This window comes from Solenopsis invicta, chromosome 1 (assembly GCF_016802725.1).
Source record: "Solenopsis invicta isolate M01_SB chromosome 1, UNIL_Sinv_3.0, whole genome shotgun sequence".
Lineage (NCBI taxonomy): Eukaryota > Metazoa > Arthropoda > Insecta > Hymenoptera > Formicidae > Solenopsis > Solenopsis invicta.
This window is the reverse complement of record NC_052664.1, coordinates 15430288-15443864: the sequence shown is the minus strand read 5'-3', so window position 1 is coordinate 15443864 and position 13577 is coordinate 15430288. Positions and strand designations below refer to the sequence as shown.

Genomic DNA, 13577 nt, shown 5'->3' with positions numbered 1-13577 from the left:
TTTATTTGTACGGTAAATTTTTCTTTGATTGAAGTGAAATGTTCTTTCATTTGAATTTATGAGGATACGCATGATTACTTTATCCTCATTGTTTCATTGTCTGATTCTTTTAAGTTTTCACTAATTTTACGCTTTTATGTTCTCTTACATATTACAGAAAATATTAGAGAAAATTTTCTTTGATTTGAAGAAATTTTTGAATTCCTTTTATTAAAATTTAAAAAATAGGTTGATTGTGCAACGCAAATCTTTTTTTAAATAAAAGAAATATATTTTTAAAATCCAAATAACTAAATTATTCTTTACATTTTTATTAGCATTTCTTTAAATTAAAAAAAATATTTGTTTAAATTAAATAATTTGAACAAATAATTTATTTACTTTAAAAAGAGCTAATAATGTAATTTGTTGAAATAAATTTTTGATTTTCCTGAAAGATATTTTCACTTCAACTTAAAAAAATCAGTTAAAAAAACAATTTTATCAATTTAAACATAATATTTCTCTAGTTGCATTTTTTGTTTCTTTTGAAAGATTTATATGGATAAAGTTCCGAAAAGGAAAATCATCATTTCGTCTAAATGTTATATTAATTACGAGTTCTGAAAAGAGATAATTACGAAAGAGATTGTCAGATTCCTTGTTCTGAATTTATCCAAACATTCAATGACGATGATTTCTATAAAAAAGATTAATATCACATTATTTACTTTAATTACAGTAGTATGAATTATGTGTATTATGTGACGACTTATTAATCGTTAACCAATTTCATTATCATACGTATATAAATCGTCATTTACATATATTTTGGGAGCAACTCAAACATAATAACAGCTTCTCTGATCCAATAATTCGCTTGCTTATCACAACACATCGTCATCAGCCAATTATCATTATCTCATTCATCCACCGGGGTTAGCCATTCGGCGTTCTCATACTACCCGATTTCCGCTCGATCGCTTTTATCCCCCCGTCGTTTCAATATTCTCAGCCAATCTTTTTTTTCTCCTATTCTTTCTCTACATTGGCCCGCGGTATCACGCTTCTTCCCATCCCTATCATCCTTTCCTAGCTCTCAAAGCCGCACTTTTATTTCCTCTCCCTTTCTGTTTCTTTGATTCCGCATTTCTCTTATCGCTCTCTTCTCTCTCTCTCTCTCTCTCTCTCTCTCTCCCCCTGTTCTCTTCGTCCCCCTCGAAAGTTTCCGTTTCGTTGACCGCACCGCTCCTCCCCTAAACCCCTCCTCCAACCCCCATCCCTGGCATGCACACGCATCACCGATTCAAACGCGACATACGCATCCCCCTCCGTTCTCCGTGGAGCTGCGTGGCCAACATCAAACGTGCCGACAACCACGACGTGCACCTGCCTCCGTCACGCGCGCGAGTAAACGGCTCGTTCCTTCCTACTCTTATCCCTCACGAGTATTCTCATTACCCCCACTGGGGCAACCGAGTACCCTCATTGGCAACGACGTGTCTTGGTAACCCATTACCCTGCACTCTGTTTACTCTCTTACACACATACAGAATCATCTTACTGATCTTATATAAGAATCAAATGTATATCTTGGTTTCAACTATCTTTATTCGTTGCAAGCTAAACTTCTTCAGAAAGTATGTTTTAACAAATCGCAAATAAAGTATATTTATATCTGTAAATATTTCTATAAAAATCAAATTCTTTGCATACTCTACAAAATACTAAAATTTAAAAAAAAATCTCTTTATTAAAACTAATTAGAGAAACTTGTCTTAAGAAAAATCAAAAGATTAACTTTGTTTTAAAATACTTTTAATATGTATGAATGTATTCAATAAGTAAATCAATATACAATAAATGTCCTTTAATAAATACCAGTTGCAACATGCATTTTAAAATATTTTTTTACAACTATTAATATAATACATGCACAAATGTCAAAACATTTCTTTACTATTATAAAAATGTATTTATTAATAATTTATGTTAAAATCTGCATGTAACAAATATCTTTGAAATAAATTCCAATACTATTTTATTTTAGACTAAACATTTTTATATAAAATTTCATACACATTCCTACTTTTATCTTCCTACTCCATACTACTCTCACATCTTGTACATGACAAACGAAATGGACAAACAATTATTGTGTTATGCCTTGAATTCATGCTTTGTTTACGTTATTTCCTCTAAATCCTTCAATTTGGTATGCGACTGTATATATTCTCCACCTCACATTTAATTAGCTAGAAATTTGCGACAGTAGGAAAACCCTTGAAACGTTAAGAGCTTGCAATTGTATTCTGTTATGGCACCGCTGCATGATACAATACAAAGCCGTAATCATTTTCACTGATAGACAAAGATAGCAACAATGAAGAGCCAAATTAGCTGCATTTATATATTATGTTTAATTTTGCGCTCGTAATTTCAATTTAATAGATAAGTTATCATACAAACTATACACGTAGATACATTTCTCAATTAAAGGAGACATCGAAAACTTTTTAACGTAAAAATAATAGCTAGTTTCCACAAAACGTAAATCAAGCTGGCATAGGAAAATCTTGGAGACCACCTGAGACGGGCACGCAAAAGTTATATCGTGTTAATGTCTAGCGATATTTAAAACTGACAGGAATCGTTTACAACAGAATTGCAGAAGCGTTATTATCATTAATTTTCACTGCGATATTAATAATAATAGCTGCACTTTAGTCGCGAGAATTAATGATGATAGCGCGCGTTGTCACGCTTCTTTATAAGATGCTGCCGGCATCTTCAGCCAAATTCGCCGCGAGCTCTGAATTTCGCCTCTTGAGGTTCACACCGATTCAGTCGAAGGATATCGCGAGCTTGCTATCAGTTCCCCGCGATTGTGACGGTTTGGCCACAGCGTACAGGCGGCATCGCTGAAGCAACAAGGGGGCAGGACAAGCGAGAAAAAAAGAGATAAACAAGAGGTAGATCGTCGAGGAAGGGATGAAAGAAGCCGACTGCCCTCCGAGACATTCCCCTCTTATATTCCACGAGAGGCCCCTCTTTCTTTTACTACACACCTGGTCGCAACTCCCTCGTCATATCCTGAGCCTGCCCGGTATCAAAACTACAATTGTGCGCAACCACGGTCTGCAAAACTATTTATTTATTATGTCCCTTTGTCGAGTAATTAATTGCTCGAAAACGAGGAGTCGCTGAGAAGTCACTAGAAATAAATTATATATTAATAATAATTTAAAACGCAATAATAGTTCATTATGTAAACCACGTATTCGAAAAATGTTACAAATTAAATTTGGAGTATTGCAAAAAATTTAAATAAAGCGGGAATGAAGTAGAAATCAATGCAACATGAATAATTATTACGAGATGTACAAGCAACATGTTTGAATTTTGTCTTCACAATAAATATCCTTAATTGAATTTCCAATTGAAATCATTGGGACGTTGAAAAATAGCAGTTTAACACAGAGAATTTTCTTGCCAATAATGATTAAATAAAAATCTCTGGTAAAGTCACATCAAAAGTAGAAGTATTCAAACAAACAAATTTATAAATAAGAAGTTGGCTACTATCATTGTATGAATAATTGTAATATAAACATTCTCCCTTATATTTTAGACTTAGACTTAGCTTCCCAACAAAACCAGGGATTAACCCATTGTTGTGCGATTTCAATGTTTAATCATGATCTTTCGTCGCGACGCGATTATGACACTGTTGCCCGAACAGTGGTATACCAGCATTATAATTCGTTTTGCCTATTATCCCAGTAAAATAGGTATTGTTCGTCGCATAATTGCATCGCGTGCGCGTCATTAACAGAAGAATAGGCCACGACTATCAGTCTTTTGAAAAGCGTATTCGTGCGCAAATATAGGACACACCATGCAACATACATTTAAATTACTGCATTCTTAATACAATATTCCTGTTTCGTTATGCACATTAAATCCATTTCTAAACCCATTATCCATGTGACATTTTTGACGATACCTTTGACGGTATTGTAGGGAACATAAAGATAAGATATTCAAACTTATTCAATAAAACTTTAGATACATTTGCATTAAAGCTTGTACTTTTATAATGCTTTCAATATCGTGGCCACCGAAATATATATATATATATATATATATATATATATATATAAACAACTGAATGAATTTGCAATGAATTTGTGAATATAGAACAAGATCGTGAATAACCATTCGTCCAGAACACTCCTCGGCACTTTTCGAGCATCAAGTCGGTACTTGGTTTCGACTGCGAATCGGCCTAAATTGGCATCGACCGGTTTGACGATGACTCACAAAAAAAAAATCCCGCTGCCCGGCTTCTGATCTTTTGCTTATCATTAATTCGATACGATAATATTACGGCGACACGTTCTCCACTAATAATGTCACGTCGATCGCCGCTTTGATCGCCGTTTTTCTGGACGCTGCCGATTCGATCGCCGGCATTCGGAGATACGGTAAGAAGGAGAAACGCACGTTCGATATTCGTAGGGCGTACATACGTAATCTTTACGCAAATTTACTTATCGCGGCTCCATTACGCTCACATATTCATTTATTTATTTATGCGCGGTTCACGGCATGCAAATGCGGGCCGTCGTCGTCGACAGCCAAATTTGGATAAAACTGAAATTCAGATTTGGTCAGTCGGAGATCCCGCGTTAAGCCACGGTCGAATTTCGACTGAAATTCTAATGTAAGTGGTAAACGGCGCGGCGCCAGGTGTCGAAATGCGAAAGTACATTGGTGGAAAAGCAAGAACGGGAATTATTTGTTTGGTTCGTTCAAGACTGTGCGCGCGCGTTCTTAAGCATTCTACGGGATTCCATTCTCTGTACTTAAGCAAATCACAGAAAGAAAGAGAAGAAACCAACGTAATAACTTAAGCTTTTTAATACATTCGCATCTTTCGATTTAGAAAAAAAAGAAACGGAGAACGGGAGGAAGCAAAACGATATAATCTCTTATAATTATTTTTTATAATTCTTATCTGCATTCATAATCATACCCATTTATGAACCCGCATTGATTAGACCTTTGACCATTAAAGAACAAATTTTTCTTCTTTCTTCTCCTTTTTCTCTTCTCTACAATCTTTTATTTTCACTTAAAAAATATGCAAATTGATTTTAATTTTTCTATTTTAGTCATTATAAAACCAATTTTATACAATTATTACCATAGTTTCTACCACAACATTACCTTGAAAAAGTAACGCGTTATCGTTACCCTTACTTTTTGTAAAAAGTAACTTGTTATCGTTACTTTTTGGTTACGCTAAAATAAGTTATCAGATTTTACACATTATTTAATAATCAATATTATACGTAATACTTACTAAAAGTATTAAAACTTGGAATTCTCTAAACTAGTCTATATATAGAACGTTTTTCTTTAAATTAAACTTGTCTAATAATTTTTCTAGGATTAAAAAATATTCTTTATATTACTATCTTAATTTCTTACTATCTTTGTTATACAATTTTTATAGAAATTTAGATTAAACATCGTTTATAGTAATTAATGTCATTAAGAGCTGCATATTTAATGTCAGTGCTGAACATGCATAATATGTAATGTAATTTATAGATTTTCAGTATTGACAGCGACTATTGAAATCTGACCAATGCAAAGAATCAACTTTAATAAACTAATTTAACGATTAATCACATAATTAAGAACATTTCTCAATTGTACATTGCGCAGTATTTTAATTTTGTAAAATCTATTACTATTTGATAGAAATGTTCATTCGGAATATTAATTTCTGTCGAATTAAAACTCTAATAATGTGCGATTAGCGCGCGATTTATTGAACAGTTAATAGGGAATAAAGTAACAATAAAAGTAACGACTGAACTCGTACATTGTAAAAATGTAACGACATTACCGTTACAAACAGTAAAAAATAACGTTCGTTATCGTAAAAAAGTAACGAAAACAGTAACAGCATTACAAGTAACGCGTTACTTCCCAACCCTAGTTTCTACATATCTTCTCTGTTCATAACAAGTTTACTAAGCAGATCTGTCATTCTTTTATATCTCTATCTTTATCTGTTAATCAATTAATTAATATCCATTGCTACATCATATTTTTTTTTACATTATACTGTTAGTCTATTCTTTAAAAACTTGATTTTCGTAGAGCACGATTAACTTTTCACATTTCCACGCTATAAATTATCATTTCATCAGATCATGAGTTTGTGTTTACGGCTTACATATGATTCTGTTTCTGCTTAATTTACGTAGAGGATTATTTCGAGAACATAATAAATTTCTACTCTACTCCTTGTCTCTCTATTGAAGCCACGGGCCCCGCGGAGGTTCCGTGAATCGGCCGCAGCGTTAAGAGTCGGTACGGCGAGTGGATATCAAAGAGAGTATCGTGCAGCCTTCCCGCCGGCAGCAGGCGGCTTCTAGCTGCTAATGATCGCGGTGTACCGTAACGTGCTACACGATTCCGACGATAAACTACAACGCACCCGGCAGCACCCGCGGCACCGCAAACCCGTTTTTCGAGCGTGGACTTTTTCACGCTCCTCCTCATCCTCCGTCCGGCTCTCATCTCTTTCTCTCTCTCTCTCTCTCTCTGACTCTCTCTCCTCCTCCACCTCTTCCTCTTGCACGTTCGCTCGTAAGTATCTAACAATAAGTACGCGCTACTCGGCGAGTGCCTCGTCGCGATAGACTACCGGCTTTTATGGCGAGCATAGTATGTGCACCTACGTTACCTTATCTCGTTACACGTGTCATTAACGTGGCGGCGCCCGGTCAAGGTATACGAGCTCTTTTTGCGCGAATGTTAACGACGTAGCGATAACTGCAACACGTTAAACGGGAACGCCTCGCGGTCACGCAGCGTGTGTTCCTAATGTTCATGTATTATCGCCAAAATATTCCTGCTTTCGGACCATCGATAAAATCGGTTGAAAATAAGTTGAAATAGTTGAATAAATGTCCAAAAATCTCAAATTTCTCTCCACTAGGCACTTCGGCATTTTCCTTTTCTGTCTGTTGCTTTATTTTAAACAGTTCCTATGAGTAGATACAAAAGTTATCTTGTTGTTATGAAAGAACTTGTTATAAAATTAATCTAAACATCGAATGAGATACTATACATTTATTTGATGCCAAAGGATTATTTTCAATCAAGTTTGTGAAACTTTTAATTAGTTTATTTATTACTAACTTTCTATCTGTCCAATAGCATGTTTCAAAGAAAATGGTAATTAGCTAACATAACGAGTTTTATAAACAAGTCAATATTACAATAATATCTCAGCTTATTGTTAATGATAAATATAATTATAATATTTTATTGAAATTGTATTTTTCAATTTTCTTACAAAAAAAATAGTAAAAAATTATCATGTATTCTATTATATTTACATAATACATTATCTTGAAATCAATTACTTATTGACTGTAATCAAAGATTTAATATTCGTCAATTAGAATTATTTATAACGTATAATTATATATACTATAAATTATATATTATATTAATATATAATATATATTAATATGTTATAATTATAAACAATAAATAGGATATTGCTGTAATGAAATAATAATCAGAATTTAGTCAACTTGCTGGCAAAATGTGTTTTTTAATAAAATGAGTCTACAACGTTTCGACGTTGTTAAATTTAAATCCTTTTCAAATGAATCTGTTGTAACATAGAAATTGAAATGAACCATAAATTAAGGAAATACTGTGACTAATCTGTGACTCCTTTTCAAAAAATCCAACAATTCGTTGCTAAAAAAACACTATACCATAAAGTACATAAAGTTAACAAAGATGCTCACTGAGTTTACATGTTTCCATTGTCCAATGTACATAAGAAACTTTGTCAAGATACAAACAATTACAGAGAAAATATAGAGTGCAATATGTTACAACCGATTCACTCGAAAAGAACGTAAATCTCAGTAAAATTGAAAGTTGTAGATTCATTTTATTAATAAACACATTTTGCCAATAAGTTGACTAAATTCGGATTATTTATTTGTAAATAATACAATTAATGCAACTAATTTAAGGAGTTATAAAAAAGTTACTGAAAACAATTTACGAATGTTCCTGAACATAAAGGAAGTAACGAATAGGATGTAGATCATTGTAATTGACGCAACAAAATGCGTGTAGAGATGAACCATTTGCTGGCCAAGTGATCGCGCGACTGCAAAGATATCCCTTTACCTGGGTCTACCGCTTTCTAATAATGCGGCTTGCAAATTGCCCCATCGCTAAATAACCGACGATCAAGGGAGCCTCCTCATTACTACTCGTAAGATTCCCGCGCGCAATTTGCATTAACTCCGTGAACGAGCCGCGACCTCGATGAAGGTCGACACTCCCTACCCTTAAGATTGATGTCGGCCGATTACGGTAGCGACGAGAAGTCAGTCAACAGGGACCGAGGGGTCCTGCCATTGTATGCGTGTCGTGTTTCCTGCCTACGTGCTGCCGTTCGATTTTTCGACTGAGAAGTGTCCACCGTGATAATCGCGGATCAATCGTTTCCCTCGATCCTCATCGATGAGGTAAGAGACCAGCACAGAAGAAGAATCGCAGGTTTTGTGTTCACGAAAAGGGCACCTGCTGTCGTCGGCCGCCTTTGTCGGCGACCTCGGATACCCCGAGCTTTGATCTTTCGTCGACGACGTTCGGGACAAACAACGCCGGCGATGACAGCGTTACGGTGCACCATGGCTATTTGCGGCGGCCGTCTATAGCGCTCGTTGGAAAACCGACCGCGCCGCTGCGCAGCGAATTGCACGAATTAGACTGTTAATTGCCGAGACGCGTCGGAAATTAATTGTGACGAAATAGGAATGTAATTGAAGATCCGAGCATCGAGCGCAAAGCCGACAAGCTTCGAGGAAAAAATCTACGGAAAAGACGTTTGTATATTATTTCTCGTTTTCACATTAAAACAAATATTTTTAATATAATAATCGTAAAAAAACTACAAAAATTTATACAACTACTTTCAATCAAATTCACGTTATTTTAGTAAATGCTTCAGTAAATAGAGGTTCACCGATGTAAAACTTAAGCATACAGTAAAATTTTTGACATCCATTTTCATGAAAATTAAAATATGTAAATATATAGCATCGTTAATCTCTCATTTATTAGAGATAATAATGCAATACTATTAATCTTTTATTTATTCGAGTAATATATAATTTGTAATGTAATACCAGAATTCCTGTTTTATATCAAATATAGACAATCGATTCACCGCACTTGACCGACGTTTCTTCAATGCTGCGAATTGTGGTAGTCGCATCACCGAATAAAATTGTAAATTTAAGCTTCAATTAGCGAGAGAAACGAGGATGAAAAAATTGACAAAAGCGCATGGACTACATTCAAGAGCCAACGTGCCATTTATTAATTGAAACCATGTTCAATGTGTGATAAAGTAAACCATAAAAACATTTAAACCGCAATTATATGAAAAAGTGTTTCTAACGTGTTCCACCACTGTTTAGCAATTTTTGTTGTTATATTGAGTGCAAACATTATGCGATACTGCGCAACGCAATATCAACAATATCGTGTATAATAACTTCACTGTCGACAGAATCGCAAATTAATTCAAGATTCTATGCTCAAAATGCATGCTCAACAGCTCGGAGATACAGCAATAACACCGAGCTCATTATTGACGGTAATTATTTCAATCAAATCGGCAATTGAGCCAAGATCACATAATGAAAACGCAATCTAATTATAGTTCTATTAATAGAAATTCAGAAATAAACAGCATTAAATGACCCTATTTACATTAGCATTTATCAGGCTTTCTTATGTACAATAACAAAAGAGCTGATATTACGCCATATTGCTGGCATTCATTTTCATGGAAACAATGTGAAAAATTCTAATAGTGGGATTATATGATTGTTTAATTATAAAAACATCCGGTAGGTATCATGTTTAGTAATTTTATTAGAAAGAATTAATTTTTTACCATATTTAAACATATTTTGAATGCATTGTTACACAGTATATCTTTTTATCATATTATTATTTCTCTATAGCTTTATATTAATTTTAAAAAAATAATAAAAAGTACAGAATAAAAACTTAATCTATAAGCTCGATGTACGCATAATGCAAATTTTAACATAAGATTAAGGTCAACAAACTAGCACAAATTAGATTAAAAATGAAAATTCTAATCTATATTGTCAATCTAACAATGTGTAAAAATTGCGTGTACTATTCTCACACATTGTTGGAATGACAATATGGATTAGAATTTTTATTTCCAACCTAATTAGTGCTCGTTCTTTGATTTTGATCTTATGTTAAAATTTGCGTTAAAAATTAAAATAATTGAATCAACAATGAGAGAGAGACAGAGAGAGAAACAGAGAGCACTTAGTAAAATTGTAATGTCGCATTAAATAATCAATTAATTATATAATAATTACAAAGATTTATTGAATTTGAGTATTGTTAAATTGAAATACCAGTAATCAAATCATGCTTTTAGCATCAAGGCACATGTTCTTAAATAAATTAGAATTTAATTAAAATACATGATTGGTGACAAGTCTCAAAAAGATACATTTATCCATGTATCATATCACTGTAAACTATGTCCACTAAGAAGTGAGTCACTTCACAAGTGAAATAACAAAATCGCAATTTCAAGGAGGCACCTGACCGAATCGATACTGAAGCGTCCGTGATCTTCGCACAACCTCGTCGCAGTCAAAACAACCCTGAACGTGCTAGTGAGAACCACACTCCTCTCCACCACCCTCAGACTTTACTCCGTCTCACTCTCTCTCTCTCTCTTTCTACCTCTCTCTTTCTTGCTCTTCCCTACCCCTCTCACCGGTGTGCTCTTACTGGTTACTTCGCACGGTTTGAGCTGGCCCGATTGTCAGTCGGTTCCCGACTCTGATAGTGCAAGGAGCAAAGTATAGCTGTACTACACGGTCTCTCATATCGCAAGATTATATGAGAACGCACTATAGTGCTCATCTACCTTTCAATTAATCGAATCAATCTGATTACGATCTAATTCTCCTGCTGAGATAGTCCTTTAAGCTTAAAATAAATTTCTCTAATCAACAATGAGCGCTGTCTAAAAGTCTTGAGCGTGAGCTAGCGTCGCGAGGTCGAAGGGGTTGTTCTGAAATTTGAAACGAGCGAGAGAACGGGAGAGGAAGAGGAAGAAGAATCGGGCGAGAAGAAGAGGAGGTGTCAGTCGCTGTTACTTCGTCGATCGTGCCCGGCACGTGCGCGTACCCGGCCCCTCGTGCCTTCGGAAGAAGAAGGGTGGAAGCATCGGCGGAAGAAGCGAAGAAGGAGAGAAGAAGAAAAGGAAGCGGTCGAAGCGAAAAGTGACGGCAGTTCGCTCCGAACCGTCAAGCGGGACGCTGAGGAAGAGAGCGAAATCGGTGCACGCGCATTCAGATGCGTGCCGCACCACGTGACTCTCACGGGATACCTTCAACCCCTATTTAAATACTGTCGGGTCACCATCGGATCGTCGTCGCGCGGTACTTAAAAAATACAACTCTCCGTGAAATTTCATGTCGTATCAATCGTATGAATGGATCAATAGAAGACCACAGTGCTGTTGTGATTCTCTGACGAGACTAAGATGATCCGCGTAAGGATAGATTCGCGTTATTGCACGCGCATGGATTGAGGGTGATCGATATGAACTGCGATGATCGCGTGTGAATGAAGATACGAAGATTTGTCACGTGAAGCTGTACTATTACCATACGAGGGGGTATCAAGATGAAGACGGCGTTTCAGGTGAGTCGAGTTTATTTTACACGAGCATATTTCACGATTCTATCTGATTTTGTGGATTTTAAGTTAGGAATATTGGAAGCTAAATAGAATTAAAATATGAAATTAATAAATTTACAAATTTTCACAAAAATTTGTACATCAAAACTTATAATCAACATATTATTATATAGTTACAGCAACAGTTATCATATAAATAATATTTGCATACCGACATATATTTTTTATATAAATTTTTAATTATTTTTTATTATTGTCACATGATTGCCATATTTTGTTTTAAGTTATATAACCCTTTAATCAACATTAAACGTACTCAAATATTACCAAGCGAGAAAAATGATCGAAGCTCGGTAGATTTTTGTATAAAAATTAATAAAGGGGGGCAAATCTGAATAAAAACAACAAATAAAACTAAATTGTCGTAACGTATGAGACACGCAGACAATAATTGATAATCGAAAAATAAATCCAAATTTTATATATCCGTAGTACGGATAAAGAGGCAAGCTATCGTATGCGCCATCATCATCATCATCATCAACACAGGGGAGAATGTCCTGTGCATTAATTCCTTCTTACCACACACACGCACGCACGCGCATACACACGGGCGCGTCGTAAGACGAGTAGCGGCCGAGGCATCCCAATCCTCTTTTAACGCTCTTTGATCATCTGGAAGTTCTGCTTTCACGGGTACCCGCCGCGCGTTTCTCACCCGTCGCCCACCCCCTCCGTCGAAGGTTTGCTCCTCTCTCTCTCTCTTCCCTCTGACAACCGTCGTATGCGACTAGGCGTCTCGCGTATACAGTGGCCTTTAACTTTTAAGTACGATTTAACGAAAGCCTTTGAACCCGCCCGTCCGCCGCGAAAAAAAACTCCGATACCGGTCGCGGATACTTCGGGGGGGTTATTTGACCTCCGCGGCCGCCGCCCTCGAAATCTTTCTTTACCACGATTTCGCAAGCCTTTGCTCTCTCGCGCACGGCAATTCTCCGCTACAGCGTTTCGCTTTGATATTTTTAATGCTCTTCGCACGTCAAAATATACGGCGCTTCTTTTGCGAATCGCGGAAACTCGAAAAATACGACAGATATTCGCGATGGCATTAATAATGCCTTTTATAATGAATCATGCGGATCTATCGCCAATTTCATCACGATACAAGAACGTCAAGCGAAATAATTAAAACGAAATCCACCGTTATTAATTATGCAATTAAGGGCACTTAATGCGATCGTATAATTGTAACAAAACTACATTGAATCTATCTCAATTAGATAAGTAAAACTAAATAAAAAAATCTCAAAGATAATACGCAACGCTTAACGTGTGATGTGGCTCGCGATTGATCGATCATTTCGAATGAAAGATTACAAAAGAGAAAGAACACAAAATATCTAATACATTTAAATTAATTTGGATCAATTAATACATTTAAATTAGTTGATTAAAATTAATAATTAAAATATTGATTTTAATGGACAATTTAATTTAATCATTGTTGCCACGTAATATTATAATGTCGATGTAAATATCGGCGCAAGCAACGTCATTAATTATGGATTGAATCTCATTAGGCTGTTTCGAGCGCGAGTTCTACGTCATCGGGCGACTTCCTAGACAGCAGACTACGATGCGCTTGATCTGGCGCATAGAATTCGCGCGACGACGCACGTGATAAATCACTGCGGCGGCTAGCCGCGCGCGCGATAAACCGCGAGCTCCCGCGATCCGCGTGCGATTCTCTCTCGCAAATTTATTGC

The 13577-nt window shown here is 35.7% G+C and overlaps 1 protein-coding gene across 2 annotated transcripts in view; it reads left to right on the top strand.

The window, feature by feature from the left end:
• Positions 1-10264: 10264 nt before the first annotated feature.
• The window catches only part of LOC105194307 (palmitoleoyl-protein carboxylesterase NOTUM), a 36463-nt gene continuing 33150 nt past the window's right edge, over positions 10265-13577 (top strand). For both annotated transcript variants that reach the window (XM_011159159.3, XM_011159158.3), the window contains exon 1: positions 10265-11814. In XM_011159159.3, coding sequence (XP_011157461.1) covers positions 11797-11814 — 18 coding nt within the window. In that variant the 5' untranslated portion in view covers positions 10265-11796. The remainder of the gene's footprint in view (positions 11815-13577) is intronic.